Genomic DNA, 21920 nt, shown 5'->3' with positions numbered 1-21920 from the left:
TAAATAAAAATATTTACTTTTCATTCTCGACAAAATGTTATACTTAGTGTAGGCAAAAAGAAATTACCTCACATCTAGACTCGTATCTCGAGGAAGATCCCTCTCTTGTTCCCTGAAAAAAATCTCAAATCTGGAGGATTTCTCATATTCAAACCCTTAAATGATCAAGTTAGCAGAAAAACAAGAAGGGTTGACTCAGATTATGAGAAAAAAGTCTTTTACCTGTGTGTTGAACTCGTTATTTATAGATTTCAATAGTCTTTCTTACAGTAGTAAATTCCTTCTTGTCGATCCTATAGATACTAGGGGTGCAACTCAGTTCGGTTTCATTCGGTTTGTGACTAAATCGAAACCGAACCAACATCGATCAGTTCCACTAAATAAGAATCAAAACCGATCTGAAATGATTGAACTAATCCAAACCAAATTAATTAAGGTCGGTTTGGTTCGATTCAGTTCCATGGGTTACCAATATCCTATAAACTTAGTTTGAAATGACATATTTTTAATAAAATAAATAAATAATAAACATGAAATTTCATATAATAAATCATTAGTCTACTTAGAAAAAAAATAGTTAATTTATCCATGAAGAAGTCATTCATCTATGTCCTAACTCTTAAAATAATTCATGATAAATGAATATATTTATTTATTTATTATATAAGGTTCGATTCTCAATTTGATTCGGTTCAATACAAGCCTTGAACTTGAGAACCAAACCAAATTGATTGGTTTTCATTTTCTAAACCTAGAACCGAACCGCAACATGTTCCAAGCCGAACCAAACCAAGCCAGAGTTATCAGTTTGATTTCTGGTTTGAATCAGATCAAGTTGCACCCCTAATACATACGTATGTATCCTACTCGAATTAGGATCTTTCTATCATTATCCTTTTTTATCGTAAAAAATCACAATTCTTTCTTATACTGATCTCTTCCTAATTTGACATGAGAATTTGTCTCTTAGTAGAATCCTGAAGATCCTAGGAAACTTCCCATTTTAAGATTTGTTCTACTTCTCTTGTTAGCTCCATAATCTTTCCTCAACGAACTAAACTTTCGGCCATTTCAAATTGAGTGCTTCATATTCTTTTTTGCTTATCGTGGATAACCCCACCTTTCGGGTGAGACTAATCCCATGGTCACACGCACTGCCCCCTCGGAAAGTCCTAAAACAACTGGTTGAATCGAGGGTCAACTAGACCCTGGAGAGTGGCCCCAAGGAATTCATAGCTTCGTGGGTTTCAAACACTTGACCTACCCCTCTTGAGGAGCTTATCAAGACTCGGTTTGCCACTAGGGTTATCTTAGGGAATTGGTTATATTGAATATTGATGCACAAATGACTTGACTAGTTTACTCATCATACATCGAATGGTCTTACTTACTTCGAGGATAAATCACATGTCTCTTCCGATTTAGTCTTGTTCTATTTTCAGAGGTCATGTGAAGGTGTCTTATTGGTCAACGTCGTTAGTTGTAACTATGAACCCACACATTGCTAAGCCAAATTAACTCGATCAAATATGATCTCAATCGACTTGGTGCATTTTTTTGCTGACTCAACTGAGTTGATGAGTTGAAAGTCGATGCAATGATTTATCTGGTTGACTTGCTCAATTAGTTGAATCAAGTTTCAGGGCTGAGTCACCTCGAAAACTATGCATTCTACAATATTCTAATACGTATCTTAATAAGAAATATTGCTACATATCTATCTTTGTAAACTTGATGAAATATATGCCCCCCCTTCTCTCACTGAAAAATCTGGCTCTTTACACATGAAGTGCATTTTGGTAATTTCCTATAAACAAGATGGGCAATTTTGGAAGTGTGGTATCTCTCTCTTTTTAAAGTCTATCACACATCATACACGCCACATTCAAAAACTCTCCACTCCATTGCAGCAAAAAAGAAAGAACAGGTAAACACAGTCTTCCTTCCTGACTTCCTCCTTAATTTCTCCCCCTCTTCTTCCATCTCCTTCTTGTTAAAAAAAACAATAATTTGGGTTTTAATAAGTACTATAAACTAGGTTTCTACTTTTGATGACAGTTCATTTTGCCCATTAACCCTTTTTAAAACTTCATCTAAATTAAGCTTACTTCCATAAAAAACTTTCATGTTTGTGCTCTTCTGATTACTAGGATTGATCTTCGGTCGGTTTTCGTGACTTAAACCAGGAAATTGGATATCTTCTTTCCCTAACAAGAAGCTAGAAAAGTCAACACTGTTGGTTAATTATGGGAAGAGGAAAGATAGAGATCAAGAAGATCGAAAATTCGACAAACAGGCAAGTCACCTTCTCGAAACGCCGAGGAGGACTGATGAAGAAGGCTCGTGAGCTTGCTATACTGTGTGATGCCCAACTTGGGCTCATTGTCTTCTCTTCTACTGGCAAGCTTACTGAGTACTGCAGTGAACCATTTAGGTATATTTACATATATGCTTCAAACCTTCTTCTTTCTTACAAAAATTCAGTGTAAAAGTGGTGATTTTGAGCAGTTAAATCTGATTCTAGCCACTGCATTTCATTTGAATTTTGTTTTTATCTTGTGTTATTATTACATGAATATGTTCCTTTGCTCCATAGGATATGAGTGCTCCTTTTATTTATTTTATTTTTTTCCTTTTTTTATTTATTTATGATATTTAAACATGGGTTTATCGGCGATTTCTATTTTACAGTTTCTTTAAATTTTGTAGGAATACAACTTTTTAACGTGTAAGACTTGCAGAGATTCATGGAATTGGTAATCTTAACAAGATCTACCAAAGATAAATCAATTATTTAAGTACATATATACATATATAATATAATTCTTTATTTATTTTTACATCTCATATCTACTATGTATACTTGATGGTGTCCTCCCCTCTTGTCTTTTTTCTTATCTAATTTAACATTTTTTTGCTAAGTCATGAAATGTATTGTATATAAATTTCTTTCATGCAATGCATACAGTGATTGGTATATTGTGATTGTTAGAGTATTATAGGATCACTGTATTATGGCATACCACAATACACCAAATCAATTTCTTGTGAGGATCAGGATGAAGAATAAGACTATAAGATTAGATTCTAATGTAATTATGTTTGCTTAGCTAGAGTTTGTTTCAGTTTAGGATTATTCTCTCTCTCTCTCTCTCTGGTAAGCTGGGACCACACCTTTCATTCAACTAGAACACAATTACAACTGCACAAAGTTGCAAGATACATCAAAATAGAAGCTAATTCCGTGGGAACTAAATGCTGATCAAGGATAATTGGAAAAACCCTAAGTTTATTTTATTTTATTTATTTATCTTTTGCTAAGTAAGAGTATATTAGTAGAAGAAACAATACAAGGGGATCCCCCTTATTTTACAGTTCTGATTTTAGGAAGTACTGCTAGCTTATCACCCATTAGACACTTCTTTACAATCAAGTAGGCAGTTAAAAAAATGATATATAGAGTCATGATCCTATATATATATTATGATACAAAGACATGAACTCATATTACAGATTGTTGCTCCTATCCATTGATGAACACAAGTATATTTTGGAGATCGTATTGGAAATGAACTCCTAAAACCTTCTAAGTCTGATCTTGTCGTTGTTCGTTGTTGCTCCATAGATGGGTGCTTAGATGACATGCCCTACCAATAGAAATCTCAACCACCAGGCTTTGTAGCAAATTGTTGATTGGATTCCCATGTGAAAATTCAATATTATATTTCTTGCTAATCTGATGCTGGGAATGAATTATTTCTTTCAAGTCAATTTGAAAGTCGATAACTTTGGAAGATTGGGTGTGGGAACCAAAGATAACAATCAAACAAATACAAATCAACTAAAAATAAATAAATAAAGGATAACACATAATTTACATGGTTCAACAAGATTCCCTACATCCACAGGCGATGCTAAGATCCTTTTTTTTTTGTAGAAACTAGGTCATAATCTTTGAATCTCACTTCTTGATATTAAAATTGAATTTCTCTTTTACATTAATGTTGGAGAAATTCCATAGTGTGAAAACCATCACATAAAATCAAGATCCAACGTGGTAAATCATCAAGAAGATAAATTAGATGTGGAAGCGTATCTGAATCTATGAATACCGTCAAAATCCTTCGGTCTAGCGGATCTTGATCTTCCAAATTAGTATGTATAATTATCTTGAGAAAGGTTCTCACTTTTCTAATGATGAGATTTCAGAAAAGAATTATACATATAATTTAGGGACCATAACCCATTATAACTACACACATAACTGCACATATAACTGTACATATTCTCTTTATTTCTAATTTGGCCCATCATGAAATTAGAAATTACATATAGAGTATCTACATATATGAACCCATACTTTATGAGACAACTTAAGCCCATTTAACATTAAACATAGTTAGATCACTTTCAATTTGGGCCAAAACTTTTATAATAGTAAATCACATACAATTATTATTAATATATATATATATATATATATATATATATATATGTTACCTTATAATTGTATGTCATTATATATCTTATGAACTCAAAATCTTTGCTATCATAACCAAAAGTTTATCCAAACAATTTCGTCCATCAATTATGTTCACATAGAACCAAGGTGACTTTCGTTATATATATCATAACTAAATCCATCCCTGATCACGTATATCAACATAACCAAATGATACAGATCAAGTATGGATGTGTAGCATGGAAATTACATGTGATGTGATCTAAACATGCCTATTTCCAACTGTTCCATCTTAAACTTTAGTGAAATCAAACCATACCAAAATCAGAGTGCGAACAAACCAACAAAGACTTTATTTCTGCAGAAAATAACCTCAAAATATCTATAAACTGAAACAACTGAAAATGTGTCTAAAACTACAAACTCCCACTAAAATTGAATATCCTCAAATGACATGACACCCATATGAGCAGTGTGCTTATGAAAGACCTTGGGTGGCAATCCCTTAGTAAGCGAATCCGCAACCATGGAGTTTGTCCCGATGTGTTCTATAGACAATTGTCCACTTTGAATTCTTTCCTTGACAACCAGGAACTTGATGTCTATGTGCTTTGACTTCGTAGAGCTCCTATTGTTGTTGGAATACAAGACTGTTGACTTATTGTCACCAAATAATTTAAGTGATTTTTCAATTCCATCCACAATTTGCAGTCTAGTGACAAAATTTCATAGCCATATTCATGATTGGATGCCTCATAATACACTATGAAATCTGCTATCATGGTAGAAGAGGCTATAAGAGACTGTTTAGCACTCTTTCAAGAGAAACCACCTTCTGCTAGCAGGTAGATATAACCCAACATAGATTTCATACTATCTCGACATCCAGCAAAGTCGGAATCTGAATACCCGATGATTTCTATTTTATCTGACCTCCTATATGTGGGCATATAATATTTTATTTTCTATAGATACTGCATGACTCGTTTGACTACTTTCCAATGATCCATTCCCGGATTACTCAAATATCTGCCCAACATCCCAACAATATAGACAATGTTCGAGTGCGTACAAACCTGAGAATACATTAGACTCGCTACTATTGAAACATAAGGAATCTTCTACATTTCCTTTTCCTCAAAAGCATTCTTGGGGCATTGATTGAGACTGAACTTGTCTCCTTTAGCCACTAGGGCATCACCTGGTTTGCAATCCTGCATGCTATATCTTTTGAGAACTTTTTCGATATAGGCCTTTTGTGATAATCCAAAGATACCTCGAAAGCCATCTTGATGTATCGAATTCCTAATACAAAAGTTGCATCATCAAGATCTTTCATCTCAAAATTCCTTGCTAGGAATCTCTTAGTTTTATGCAACAAGCATGTATCGTTACTAACAAGCAGTATGTCATCAACGTATAAAACCAGAAAAATATGCTTACTCCCATTGAACTTGTGGCATACACAATCATTAACAAGATTCATCTCAAAATCGAAAGAGACAATAACTTGGTGAAATTTATACTACCATTAACGAGATGCCTGCTTGAGTCCATAAATGGATTTCTTCAATTTGCAAATCATTTGTTTTGCATTGCCTGATACAAAGTTTTTTGTTTGCACCATATAAATCGTTTAATCAATGTCACCATTGAGAAACACGGTCTTAACATCCATCTAATGTACCTCAAGATCAAAATGCGCCACCAAAGCCATTATGATCCTAAAAAGTCTTTTGATGAAACCGGAGAAATTTTATAATTGATGCCTTCCTTTTGTGTGAAGCCCCTTAGCAACAAGACTTGCTTTGTACCTCTCCACATCTTCTTTCGAATCCCTCTTGAGTTTAAATAAATATCCATTTGCAACCAATAGGCTTCACACCTTTAGGCTATGGGACAAGATGCCATATATCATTGTCCTTCATAGACTTAATCTCTTCATTCATGGCATCAATCCACTTTTGAGAGTTGGAACTTTCTATGGCTTGACGAAAGTTGATTAGATCATCTTCCATCACTCCAATGTTAACATCATATTCTTAGAGAAACACAATATAATCGTTCGAAATTGCATTTCTCTTTTCTCTAGTAGATCTCTTTAATGGTATTGGTTCTTGAGGTTGTAGAGTTTGTTCTTCTAGAACAACTTCTTGAACTTGAACGAGAGACTCAATGACATTGTCTTGATCCAGAGTTGCTTCTTAAAAAATGTCAGGTATAAAAGATTGTTCCATATCAGTGTCAATGGCAATTGGAGGAATATCGACATATTCTTCTTCAAAGACAAAGTCCCTAACTCTTTCTCCCTTACCAAACTCAACATCATCAAAGAACCGGGCATTACCTGTCTCAAAAATAGACTTAGTCGTGGGATCATAAAATTTGTAACTCCTAGACCTTTCAAAGTATCCAATAAAATAGCAACTGATAGTCCTTGAGTCCAGTTTCTTTTCATTTGGCCTATAAAGCCTTACCTCAGCTAGACATCCCCAAATATGTAAATACTTTAAACTGGACTTCTTGTCTGTCTAAAGCTCATAATGGGTCTTTTCAGTCGCCTTAGTTGGAACTTTGTTGAGTATATATGCTGCGATCTTTAATGTCTCTCTCTAGAGTGATTCAGATAATGTAGAATGACTAATCATACTCCTTACCATGTCCTTAAGAGTTCTATTTCGTCTTTCAACAACACCATTCATAGTTGGCGAACCTGGCATAGTGTATTGTGAGACGATACCGCATTCCTCTAGGTATTTTGCAAATGGTCTTGGACGTTGTTTACCTGATCCGTCATATCTGTCGTAGTACTCACCATCACGGTCGCTCAGATCTAACACTTTTGATTTTTTTGTTGAGTTGGTTCTCAACTTCAGTTTTACAGTTTTTGAACGCATCCAGTGATTGCACTTTGTTATGAATGAGATAAAGGTAGTCATATCGCGAAAAATCGTCTATAAACGTAATGAAATATTGTTGACCATTCCAAGAAACTGTTGGGAATGGTCTACAAATATCTGTGTGTATTAATTCTAAAATGTTTAATTTCCTGTTGGCATCAAATCTCTTGACATTTGTTTGTTTTCCCTTAATACAATTCACACACATGTCAAAATCCAAAAATCAAGGGGATCGAAAATACCATCAGACACAAGTCTCTCAATTCTCCTTTTTAAGATGTGACTTAATATCTTGTGCCATAAGGAGACAGAATTCTCGTCGATCAATTTACGTTTTACACCTCGTGTACTTACATGTAAGGATTCATTAAAAGAGACAACTGTATCAAGCAAATATAGATTATCGTAACCTGATAAAGAACCGGTACCAATCAATTTTGAATCATGAAAAAAACTAAATATTCAATTTCCAAATGAACATTAATATCCAAATTTGTCCAAAGTAGAACATAAATTAAATTCCACCTAAACGACGGTATAACAAAAGTCTCATTCAAATCTAAATAAAAACCAGTTCTTAACAATAATCTAAAAGTTCCTATTGCCTCGACTTCCATCGACTTACCATCGCCAACGTAAATGTATCTTTCACCATCATTAGGCTTTCGACAATTCAGGCAACCCTGCATAGACACACTGATGTGAGTTGTTGCACCGGAATCTATCCACCACGTGTGTCTAAGTACCGAAGTTAAATTAACCTTAGAACAAAAAGAATTAAGAAGCATACCTTTCTTTGCACGTCAAACGTGATAGTTGGTACACTTCTTCTTGTGACCTGCAGCTCCATAGAAGAAACAACCATTATTATTTGATTCCTTATGTTATTTCTTCTGCGGTGTCGTATCCACAGCTTCCTTATTTTTCTTTCTCTTGAATTTTTTCTTCTTGTCCTTTGAAGTGGTGGCTAAGTGAGCACTTGATGTACTTTCCTGCTTTAATCTCTCATCTTCTTGAACACAATATAAGATGAGCTCATTAAGAGACCAAGAGTCCCTTTGCCAGTTATAGCTCACCTTGAACTGACTGAACTGTGCTGGAAGGGATATCAGAACCAAATGCACTGACAAGTCTTCAGATAATTCTAACTTGAGTGTTTTCAATTTTGAAGTTAGATGAGACATTTCCATAATGTACTTCTTTATGTTTCCTTTGCTTGTGTACCTCATGGAAATAAGTTTTGCTAAGATTGTACTATTTTCAATTTTTTCATTCTTAGCAAACTTTTTCTCAAGGTCCTCAAGGAAACCCTTAGTCGTATCCACTTGATCAGACATAGAGTCCCTAAAAGCTTTTGGAATGGCACGTTTGATAACCATAAGACTCATGCGATTAGACTTTTCCCACTTTTCTATCTCCCTCTTTTCATCTAAGGTACTATTTTCAGTGAGATCAGCGGGTTTGGGAACCCTCAACGCAAGGTTTAGGTCCATGACTTTGAAAGTGATTATAATACTCTCTTGCCATGCCTTAAAGTTTGAGCCATTCAATATGGAATGGAGTTGATGCTTGTAGTAATATTAGCAGCAGAAGAAGAAACTTAATAGAAAGCAAAACAAACAAACTCACATAAATACCAAAACATGCAATAATAATTTCAAATAAAGATAAGTCCCATCACAAGACATCGAGCACAACATTAATATCTAGTCTTTGGGCAGAAATATTAACTTGTAAGTGATATCTTAGTGTAGTAATTAACACTGATAATAAAATAACATGTTAAACAATGAATCTTTCTTTGGGCCGATTAATTGTTCACATGTATAACCAAATAATTGTCACGCGTTTATTGTCACAAATGCACATGTAATTTTGTCAAATATAAATCTTCCTTTGAGTCGGTTAATATTCACATAAATTACATGCACATAACCGTTTATATTTCAAAATAAATTAATTTCCACAAAAGAGATCACTTTGGCAACATATTGCTTCATTTAATTTGTCTCAAAATATATAAACATACCAATAAATTAAAATTGCACCTAATTTTATTTTTTTTGTGATCAAAGTCAACTATGGCAGGCTGATTGGGTTGGGTCATCAGCGGGTAACCTACCCGCCTGTTCCAATGAGCCCAATAATTCTTATGGGCTGATGCCCATCAGAAATTAAAACAAAGAAACCCACTTACATTGAGCCCAATTATCCTTGTGGGCTAATGCCAATTAGAATTTAAAACAAAGAAGTCATTAATCATTTCATTTTTCCTTCAAAACGTCCAAACATGATTTAAGAACCAGAGAACATAAAGAAATCTTCACCCAAACCCAATATTACAAAATCCATGATACAAGGCATAATGGATTTTATTTCACAAGAAAACAAGCATATAACCTTTGAATATGCACATAACAAAATTGAATAAAAAATCACTAAATTCTTTTCTTAATGATTCAACACGAAGATGACTCTGATACCACTATGTTGGAGAAATTCCATAATGTGAAAACCATCATATAAAACCAAGATCCAACATGGTAAATCATCAAGAAGATAAACTAGATGCGGAAGCGTACCTGAATCCATGAATATCGTCAAAATCCTTCAGTCTAACGGATCTTGATTTTTCAAATTAGTATGTATAATTATCTTGAGAAGAGTTCTCACTTTTCTAATGATGGGATTTTAGAAAAGAATTATACATATAATTTGGGGAGCATAACCCATTATAATTGCACACATAACTGCACATATTCTCCTTATTTCTAATTTGACCCATCATGAAATTGGAAATTACATATAGAATATTTACACATATGAACACATACTTTATGAGACAACTTAAACCCATTTAACATTAAACATAGTTAGATTACTTTCAATTTGGGCCAAAACTTTTATGATAGCAAATCACATACAATTATTATTATTATTATTATTATTATTATTATTATTATTATATATATATAAATGTCCATAAATCTAACAATTAAACCTTAAAATGAGTTGGCTATAAATTTATAGTCTGTACAAAATATAAGATTACTGCCCCTAGGGAATAAGTTAATTATGGAATTGAGGAAAAAGTCACCCCTAAAAAATAAGTTGAACCCATGAAATCAATCATGGTGTACCCTTACCATTCTGTCAAAATAATACCTAAAAAAAAATCATAATAATAATAAATTCAGATTTACAACCAATGATAACATCAACATAAACCAAATGAATGATAAAAATGGTGGGACAATATAAAGTAAACATGTGATTGAATCCAACAAACCAATTTTGTGAAGGAATTTTCACAGTCAAGTGATTGATCCATTTACAGTAAGAGACTATGAAGAAATGTATTTTTGGAAGTTGTTGAATCAATCACATATTATAACCAAGCATATGGTGGCCGCTTTGACAATTGAGTAGTTTGCTACCCACATCAAAGAATTCCATGCAAGCCAAACATTTAAGGACAAAATTTCCTAATGCATGCACTGTAGCACTTCCTTCTCTTCACGAGTGCTGGACTTTCCATGTAATTCTTGATAAATCCGTTCTAATTCGATGTAGCCTGGTTTCGAGATGCCAAAGTATAGTGCTTCCCTTTAAAGCCTTGACCAAGAGTAGATAACCAGATTTAGTTATAAACTTAGCATTGTCAAAATTAAACTTTTCCATTGCTTTCAAAAGTGTTTTAAATTCCACCCAAATGCTAGAGCCAACACCAAAGTACCAACTACTAGCTTTAATTAAGTCTCCTCCATCCCCTCTCAAAATTCCACCTCCACTTGCATGTTCTGGTTTTCCTTGCAAAGCTCCATCAATGTTCAATTTAACCCAACCTGTAGAGGGTTTCCCCACTTTACGATGGCTCATCTTTTAGGTGTGATGGACCTTTGGAAGAAATTCAACCTAGACAGTGAGGCACTCTCCTAGCAGATGACATCTTGTAAATCAAGATCCAAAGAGTCATGTACAAGATAGCCATGGATTGAGAAGAAAGAGAGTGGCTCCACAAGATCATTTATCGGACTAATGGGTTCGGTACAATCCTATCTAGAAGTTACTTCTGTAAGAGTATATAATGCATGAGATACATTGTATCATTATCAATTAATGTATCCCATCACAAAAGGAAGGTAGTGATGGAAAATAATATATGCAAAAATATCTATTAGGATATTTTACATTAGGAAGTGTTAATAAATTAAAATATTTATATTAAGATATTTCCACTTGGTTGATGTAATCTTTATAAATAACTTATAAAGGTTTATGTATTATTCATTCAAGAATTCTCAATAAAATCAATTTCTCTTCATGGTATTAGAGCTTAAGCTCCTCGGAGGTCATCGATCTTGCTGCACCATTCTTTGACGATGACAATGGCTCCATTGCCGAACCTAAATATTTTTTTCACTTTATTATTATTTTAATATTCTTTAATAGAACTACACACCTTTCTATATCTCTACAAATCTCCCACGTCTATACATTTACCTTTTACAATCTCATTTTTTTTTCATCTAAAATCTCTCCAACGAGAGTTTTTTTTTTAATTTAAATCACATAATTCTAATTTGTATGCTCTTAGGAGAGATCATGACAAACCTAGTCTCGTAAGTCATTGGCTTTGATTGACTAAAAAAAGAGTAGGATGTGACAGATAATGGACTTCATAGACAGATAGTGACCACCAGGAAGCATGATTGGATTTTGAGCAATCTAATAGCATGCCCTTTCATCAAAAGACCATACAATTGCAGGAGGATGTAAAAGAATATGATGCATGAGATACATTATATCATTATCAATGTATCTCATCACAAAAGGAAGGTAGTGATGGAAAATAATATATGCAACAATATCAATTAAGATATTCTACATTGCGAAGTATTAATAAATTAGAATATTTATATTAGGACATTTTCATATCTTGGTTGATATAATCTTAAATACCTTATTAGAGTTCATGTATTATTCATCAAAGAATTTTTAATAAAATCAATTTCTCTTCCCCTTCTAATAAATTTTTTTCATCTTTAGAGGGATTGGTGGCTTCTACAAGACTTGCCATTTTTTTTATCTTTCACCTCTCTTTGTCGAATGGAATCCCAAGTCCTTTTGGATGGGAAAAATCAGAATAATTCTTCATCCAAACTAAATTGTCTTACAACTTTTCTTAAGAGAAGACCTCAAAATCTCCTCTATTAAGGACTCATCCTCAAACAAGGTTCTTCAATTTTCTTCTTTCCACCCACCATTTTCCCAGATATCTCCAATCATATATAACCCTCTTATTTTCATTTGGGTTACTTCTAATTAAAGGGCAATCACCATTCTAATTACACATAAAGATAAGAACTTCATCACATTTTTCCACCAACAACTTAGAATTGGAAATTATGTGCTGCAAGAGCTTCTAAATGCTTCTCTAAATTCTTGAACCACCTAGCTAGAACATGAATAACCACCAATCTCCATTTTTAGCATATTTATTTCTTAGAAAATCTATCCATAATCCATTTTCATTCATAAGCCTCCAACAAACCTTTATCATGCATATCTTATGGATGTCTTCTTTATCCCCAAATCACCTACCTCATTTGGTGTACAATTTTTTTCAACTTATCAAATGACGCTCTTTGTCCCTTTCTCTTTTCCCCTAGAAAAATCTAGCGAAGCAAGATTCGATTTGGTAAGTAACTAATTTTGGAAATGAAAAGATAGAGATCAAATCTATTGGAATAGATGATAGCATATGGGACAAAAGAGTTATACATCCTCCTTCCAAGAATTACATAGCTTTCCATCCTTCCATTTTTTGGGAGATTTTGGGGACCAATTCCCTGCACATTTCTCTTGGGACCCTCATTGAGAAAAGAGGTACTTCAAGGTAATTTTTTGGGAAGACTTCCAAAGGAAAGTCCAAAATTCCTTTGATTTTAGATATGTTGTTTCTATCAACTAATCTTGCTAAGAAAAATTGATTCTTCTCTATACTAATCACTTGTTTCCCAAAATCCTTCTCATAGTTTTTAAAAAGTCTTTTACAACATTTAGCATATTTTTAGAAACTTTTGTAAACATTATGAGATAGTTAGTGAATAAGAAATGGCTAGGAGCCAAGCTTGCTACTTCTTGCTACAACAAACATTTCCATCTTTCCCACATCAACCAAATGCTTTAGACCTACACTTAAAGCCTCTGCTACTAAGATGAACAAGCTAGGGCAAGTGGATTACCTTACCTTAAAAACCAGAAGTCCTAGAGAAAAAAATGTTAGAATATCCATTCAACATAATTGAGAATATTACACTCTGAAGGAAACCCTAGATTATCTTCTAGAACTTTTCTAAAAAACTAATTTTCTTTAACACCTCAAGTGGAAAGTCCCACTCCAATCTTTTATAAGCCTTCTTCATATCAATCTTGATGCAAATATTATTCTCCCTTGGTTTAATGTTAAGGTCATCAATAACCTCGTGTACCACGATAATGTTTGTTTCCCTTTTATGAGCGTTCTTTGTACATGAGAGATTAGCAAATGGAGAAAACTACACAATCTATTTGCTATGATTTCAGACATAATTTTATAGAGAAGACTATATAAGCTAATGAGTCTAAAATCAGGCAAATGAATAGGTACCTCAACCTTTGGGATGAGATTAATTGGTGTGGCATTGACTTCTCTTTGAATGTGACCATTCTCAAAGAAATTCACCACAGCTAGCATAAGATCTTCTTTGATGATGTCCTAATCTTTCAGATAGAACAAACCTAAAAATCCATCCAAACCCGTTGCACCATAAGCATTCATGTCTCTTATTGCTACTAGTACCTCTTTACTCGATAAAATGTCACACAAAGATTGATTCTAGCCCTCTGGAGCTTTTTTTGTAATATTTGCAAACAAATTTGATTGGAGAGTGCAACCTTCTATCGATACTAATGGTATAAAATTTTTCATTACTTCCAACTCGATCTTTTGTGGATTTTCTATGACAGACCCATCCAAGCTTATAATTTTCTTTATAAAGTTCCTTGAAGACCGCGTTCCATTGTCAAAGGGAAAAAAATTATATTTAGGTGACCTTCCTTATACCAAATCATTGAGTTTTGTCACCAGATCAACTCTTATACTCTCTAAGGTGTTTTACTCTTATTTTATTTTTTGGCACTCGAGGTAGACCATTTGATCCCGTCATTGGTTAGAGAATTTCTTTTTGCACTCTTGTACTTTTTATTTCATTTCTTTTAACTTTACTCCAAAATTCCCAACCACCTTCTTATTATGTACTTTCAATGCTTCTTTCAATCTCTTTAGCTTTTTAGCAAATCTAAGTAAAATAACACCTTCCATAAAACCAAATCGAGATTCTCTTACAAAAGGGAGGGAATCATATCTTTCTATCTAGAAATCAAAAAAATCTGAATTGCTTTGGCCTTGAAATAAATTTAGTGAATTGAATGATCAGCGGATAGTGATCAAAAGATAGTTTGGGAAGATATGTTACTGAAGGAGAACCTAGATCAGAAATCTATGACTGATAGAACAATCCTTTGTCCAGCCTACCCCAAGTGCGCTCATGTCCATGTCTATTATTATACAAAGTAAACTTGTTCCTAAAAAATCCCACATCTATTAGACATGCTTCCCCAATAAAATCACCAAAATCCTCCATTGAATCCAATGGAGGAAGTCTTCCACCTTTTTTTGCTAGATGCATGATGGCATTCAAGCTCCTCATGACTATCAGGTTCCTTGGGGATCCAGAGAATTCTCCAGGTTATTCTATAACTCCTTTCGATCATAAACCACACAAGAGGCCCTTATTACACAAACATTAACAACATAATTTTCCAATTTGATATCCAATAAGATACATTGAGAAGCCTTCACAAACCACCAAAACTAAATTGATCCATAATCCAACTCTTCGTCATTAGAGAAAGTATTGGTTACTTTAAATCTTCTGCACATTTTATGAAAAATTGATTTTTTTTATGTGACATCGACTCAAGCAACGTTATAAAACATGGGGCGCAAAAGATTCCAACAATAAGCACAACCATATGTAATCTATCTAACTAATGCTAAGTGACATTAATCTGAATTCTCACAAGTGGAAGATATATAATGAGATACACCATAAAAATGATAAAGTACATATCATCCACATAAATAAAATGCATCTATGTATCCAAACTTTCTTTGAGATGATGCATTTATAGAAAAATGTGTATGAGAGGTGTAGATAAGAGTATTAATTTAAAGAAGATTTGGGAGATCATGATGAGTTATGAATCTAGTTTTTTTTTATTTTATATAATTGAACCATACCCATATTGCCATCTTCAATCAATCATTTTGAGAGTTAATTATTGGTTAATCTAAATTTACTTTTACTATATATGTGTTCAGTATGCGACAAATCATTGATCGGTACCAAAAGGTCTCAGGCATTCGCATTCAGGAGTACGACAACCAGGTATACCAATCTCATAATACACAATAAACACATTATACATGAATAAATTAGTTGTGTAACACATAGTATTTGATCAGCTTCAATGATTTATTTATTTTCTTTCATGTATTTTTTGAATTAGTGTTACCAGATTTGTTCCTACTGAACCGCGACCTGGTTTGGTTAGCATGAATCAATATGAACTGAATCAATTCGTGAAACAAAAAAAAAAAAACGAATTTGATGAACCTTTGTTTTAGAGAATTTTAAATATGCCCCTCCACATTTAAGACATTGGAGTCCAATACTTGACCGAGTTTTAAGACTGATTATTAATTTGGCAAACATTTGTATTTTTTTATTTATTTACAGCAATTATTTAACGAGATGACAAGGATGAAGAACGAAACAGATAAGCTTCAAGCGAGTGTAAGACACTTCACAGGAGAGGATTTGTCCACCTTGCCTTATAATGACTTACATCAGTTGGAAGAACAACTAGAAATTTCTGTCAACAAGGTTCGAGCAAGAAAGGTACGTAATTGAATTTCTAGTGTGACAGTACAGATAGCTACTCTATAATATATGTATACATGCAATCATGTTTATTAACATTTACAAAAAAGGTTATACACCCGATTTAGTAATTAATTTTTACCATATGATCTTATATATTACTGTCACGTATTTTATTTACCTTTTTACCCTTCCTACAAATTTACATTCCAGGCAAGAGATAAAAGGTAAGTTCATCAAATTATCCGTAGAATGACCGCACATCAGAGACCTGTTTAATTACCGAAAAATATAATTACAAAATTGGTATATAACTATTTTCATAAATATTTATAATAAAAAATGCATGGCTGGTTTAGTAATTTTCACTATTATGCTCTCTTGTTTTCATTGGAAATTTCCCTTTTATGTTCAATTAATCTTCTTGAATTTATTTTTACTTTTTTGTTTGATGATTTGGACATATAGAATCAGCTCTTGCAACAGCAATTAGACAACCTTCGTAGGAAGGTCTCTTTCTCTCATTAACTTTTTTTTATTTTTCTTTTAATAATCTTCTATGATTGGTTTTTAATTACTCTTTATTTGTTATTGAGGCTGCACAGGAGCAAATTTTAGAGGAGCAAAACAACTACTTGAACCGTTGTGTAAGTAATTGCTTTAAAATGTATCTAGATAGTTGTTATTGGCACCCCAACTTTTACTTATTACGTCCCAACTTCTTCAATTATTTATCACACCCTAATTAAAGATTAAAACACACATAAATCAAACCATACAAAAATTGGGCCAAATAAAACTTCACCTATATCTGGCCCATTGTTTAGTCGGCTGAGCAATTACCTTATATATATGGGCAGCGTTCCATAGACAACACTAACCAACCCAATCCATGATAACGAGAGATGGGCCAAAATCAGGCCCATTGACAGGAAATCATGAATGGAGAGTTTTATTTTAGTTTTGATTTTGAAGGTTGTAGTAACATGGATCATGGTTGATTATAGCTTGCAGCACACCAAGCAGAAATGGAGCACCACCAAGCAGTGATGGAAAACAAGGTGGTGGAGCAGCCAATTTTATTAGATCATTTCGGACTTTATCCAGATGACCAAGCAACAAGGAACATGCTTCAACTCTCTCCTCAGCTCCACCCGTATCGTCTCCAGCCTTCTCAACCTAATCCACAGGAAGCTAGTCTCCTCCGCCATGGCTTGCAGCTTTGGTACTATTCCATTCCTTTACATCATCATCATCATCATCAGCATTGAGGTTTCATATTAATCTTGTTTCAATATATATGGAGAAAAATTAAAATGATCATCTCAAACAAAGTATTCCCGAAACATTTAATATTTTGAGGTCAATACTCTTTTTGATCTAGGTCAGAACTGAAATATTCCGCCAAAACATTTTGAAACAATTGAAAAAAATTCGCATCATCGTCATCAGATAGGGTAGTAAAGCTTTGAATAAACAAGAAATTCTCATAGAATAATATGCATTCTCGCTTCAAAAAATTGAAATTGTTAGATCGGATGGTTAGAATCATAGTAACAAAGTTTGGATTCGGAAATTATTCGATGGGTTTCAAGAAAGTTTTGTCATAACATGTGAAAACTTTCGGTGAATATATCAATGATGTTTTTTGATTTCTCATTAAAACCCACCATTTTTTGTGACTATGGCTGGAATGACATGATCAATTGTTAATAATAGGAATTGAACCATTATGTCACATGTACTTGCTTATATACCTTATCTTAACATTTTCAATGTTATCATATACATATATGTGAAAAAAATCAAAATAGCAAAAAGACAAAATTGCACACAAGGATTTACGTTGTTTAGCAGTGCACCTATGTCCACGAAACAAAACAAGAACAATCACTATTTTGTCGTACGTTTTACAGCCTTAGGGATCTCCCGGTGAGGGTACTGTCCTCTGCACACCGCAATTCTGCATAGCGCAACAGAATACAAGACATTTACACAACACTATAGTCCTCTATCAAGTTATCATCAATAATCACCTTTGTCATGATAACTATTTTTTACCACTTGTAGTATTACATTTTTTTTATTAATTTTTGATAATCATGGATTTGTTTTTCATCCTTGCATGAAAAATGTCGTATATGAACCATTGGACTATAAGCTATTGTCTCACCAACTAGATAATGAGACGCAAGCCCACTCTTCAAATGGATTCCTCCTTTTGCTTCTCAACATACGAAGTATCAGCAGCTGTTTGTAGTTGTTGTAGTTTTCACCGCCTGCAGCTTAGGGTTGAGTCTTGGAATTCTATGGCAGACTCGCTAAATCATATTAAGCGAGAAAACCCAAATGTCCGACAAAATAGGGATGGGATCACTAGAAAAGTCCTATATTAAACGGTGTTGGAAAAATAATCAACCCATCTTGAACTCCATTAATACATTTTTAAGTCCCCTTTTTTAATTTAATTTGTGCTCCTATTATTTTTGTAAAATTAACATTTTTATTGCAAAAATTTGCAGAGTCATGAGATAAGAAAGGAAGGAACTGAAGAAGATGGAAGCTTTAGATGTTTTACGTCATATTTGTGCCACAGTTGAGCTACTTCAGTTCTCCAAAGTTTGATGATTTCCATAAGAGACTTGATTTTTTTTTATAATATGGGTGGTTTATTTGTGTTTGTGGACTTGGATACTTAGTTGTGTAATAAGACACTTATATGTGAGATTGATACTGCATTTTGTACCTGAATTTGGATTTAAGGCTCCTATTATCTTCATGTAGTTTAGATGTATGTCTCATAGCCTTAAAAATTCCTATTTTTTGGCTGATAAGAGCAAATCTTATGTTGATGACATAACAATTGCACTCAAAACAAGGATGGTGCAACATTTGATTATGGGCTATTGATCCTGAGGAAAGGCAGCCACACCTTCCTTGGTCGCTATTCCCACTCTATGGGGTTGTATATTTGACTTCCTTTGGTAAGCCCTTTTTAGTGATTCCTCATACAAGGATTTTTATTTTTAGGGTGTATATGATTTGGGATGTCAAAATAGCCCATGCTTGGTTTCTCGGAAAAAAATCTTGGCAGAAATCTTTTCCGACCGAGCTTAGGTCCTATTCCTCCCAACCCAGCCCCGAAGACCGACTAGCCTCCCCCAAACCCAACCTTTTTTTCTTTTTCTTTTTAAGAGTCATGCTGGAATAACATTGAAATTGACATCGTTTCACACATTGGTGTGCACAAAACCATATATTTCTCTCATTCGCATCTTGATGAAACACATTTATGGTTCTATACACACATCAACATCAGCAATGTGTGAAACAATTTCAATTTCAATGATACTTCAGCATTTTCCCTTTTTAAAATAGATTAATGCTGGAGTGACCTCAGTGACAGGCACATGGGCGACAACTTAATGTGGTGGTACGTGCATGCCCATAGATGCATTTTCTCTAAGATACAAATAAAACGCATCTCTGGACATGTGTGTGCCACCACGCCAAGGTGTCCCCGTGTGTCCCCCGCTGAGGTCATTCTAGCACGACTCAAAGATTGAAGCCCACTTTATACCTGGCTATTAAAAGAGTTGTAATAAACCAACAAAATAAAAAAAAAACACTCAATTGATGTGGCACATGATGCACATGCACATAATTTTTTTCCCGCACAAAGAAAAAAATATATGGTTTTGTGCAGTTTTCACGTCAGTTGAGTATATGAATTATTAATGTGGATGATTTGGAAAAAAGAAATAAAAAACTGTGACCCAATGGCTTATGATTGTAGTGAAACAAGTCCGGATTAAATAGAGGTCAATCTATATGTATGGTCATGTATGGTCACGATCCGTAGACACATAAAGCTATAAAATGTTTTGTCTTATATGAACAAAAAGATTTGGAATGGGCTGATTTTTTGTGAGGATGGTCTCTATGGTGAGGGGATCATCCTTGCAAAAAATCAGCCCATTCCAAAACTTCTTACCCCATCAAAAGTCGTTTACAAAAAATGGATGGTCCAAATTTTTTTAACTTGTAAACATGGGATTGGAAATTTCAAAATGGGCTGAGTTTTGGTGAGGATGATCTCCTCACCATAGAGATCATCCTCACAAAAAATAAGTCAATTCCAAATCTTTTTGCTCATATAAAACAAAATACTTGTAGCTTTATGTGTCGACGGATCCTGACCCTTATATATATATTACATCAATCAAAATATAAATTAACTTCTATATTATTCTCCATCACAACTACCATTTGTGATGGGATACACCAACAATTACATAATATATGTTAAAGATTTTCAAAATAAAAAGGCATAATCAAAATATAAAAAAAACTTTATCATAAATATATATTATAGAAAAATCTTTCATGGTTGTCAAATTCAATTTGAAAAGTATCTCTTCAATTGAGAATACCATTCCCAGTTGGTTTTCCAAGATAGCATCGATTTTTCCTTTTCAGATGAATTTTTTCCAAGCGGGTCCATCATTAACAAGCTGGCTATGTATGTGGGCATATATTCTAGATGTTTGTAAACCAGTGACCGACATGTGTACGTCATAATAAAAATAAAGTAGTGGAGAATACGCAAAAGGTCTCAATCATTTTGGAAAATGCGATGCCATCCACCAATCAAATCAATTGACTACCGCTAAGAATATGATGGTTGGTGCATGTTTTGATTCCATCTTCAAATCAATTTCGCATGGGTCATGTTCCAATCCGATAGGGACCCAATCCAATAAGTGCTATTAAATTATAAATAATATCAACTATATTTTATATTTATTTTTGAAATTATATGTATGGATTGCGCTCAAAGACCTTAAAAGAGAGTCAAACATTGTGCCAAACATTTTTTCAATGTATAAGTTAGAAATTTTAGAACTAGTTGATTTTTTTTTCTTTTTTGTGAGGATGATCTCTATGATGAGGAGATCATCCTCACAAAAAATCAGCTCATTCCGAAACTTCTAACCCCATTAGAAGTGATTTATAAAATTGGATGGTCCACGATTCTTCAACTTCTAAACAAGGGTAGGAAGTTTCAGAATGAGTTGATTTTTTGTGAGGATGATCTCTTCACCATAGAGATCATCCTCACAAAAAATCAGTCCATTCCAAAACTTCTCACCCTTATTTTGAAAAATGTTTGCCTATCTTTAGTGCCTCTGAACACTCCACTATATATATGAATAGGATTGCAACAATCAACCCATGACTCAATTTATATCCAAATAATGATACCTTATGAAAACCCAATCAATCCAACACAATTGTAGTAGTTAGAGAGTTTTTAGTGTTTTTTGTTGTGTATGTGAACACCTTTGTGAAACCCACTTAGTACTTTGATTAAACACTTATTGAGTATTTCACCAAACATCTTATATGTAACACCTTCCAAAACCTTGTTTGATAATTGTAATAAAGGATAAAATCCAATTAATAATGACAAATACAAAGAAGATAAACAATCATACTGTAGACACCCAAATTTGACCGGGCCTTCGATGTAAAATGCCCCAAAAAAATTGTAAAAATTGGAAATGG

The 21920-nt window shown here is 33.6% G+C and overlaps 1 protein-coding gene across 3 annotated transcripts; it reads left to right on the top strand.

Annotated features, from left to right (window-relative positions):
- The first annotated feature begins 1791 nt into the window (after positions 1–1791).
- On the top strand, positions 1792–19140 carry LOC147410941 (MADS-box protein AeAP3-2-like). 3 transcript variants are annotated; one of them, XM_086441848.1, is made up of 8 exons: positions 1792–1927; positions 2187–2434; positions 15791–15857; positions 16209–16370; positions 16821–16862; positions 16949–16999; positions 17360–17577; positions 18875–19140. In XM_086441848.1, coding segments are annotated over exons 2-8 (729 nt in total). In that variant the 5' UTR covers positions 1792–1927; positions 2187–2246; the 3' UTR covers positions 18876–19140. The 3 variants fall into 3 exon arrangements, with proteins under 3 accessions (XP_086297974.1, XP_086297982.1, XP_086297992.1); XM_086441856.1 differs by having other exon boundaries at positions 1911–1927; positions 2151–2434; XM_086441866.1 differs by lacking the exon at positions 1792–1927 and having other exon boundaries at positions 1972–2434; positions 16958–16999.
- The last annotated feature ends 2780 nt before the right edge of the window (positions 19141–21920 follow it).

This window comes from Akebia trifoliata, chromosome 1 (genome assembly GCF_017979445.1).
Source record: "Akebia trifoliata isolate Shusen 1 chromosome 1, ASM1797944v1, whole genome shotgun sequence".
Taxonomy (NCBI): Eukaryota; Viridiplantae; Streptophyta; class Magnoliopsida; order Ranunculales; family Lardizabalaceae; genus Akebia; species Akebia trifoliata.
Note: the sequence above shows the minus strand (reverse complement) of the source record. Positions and strands in the feature narration are given on the sequence as shown.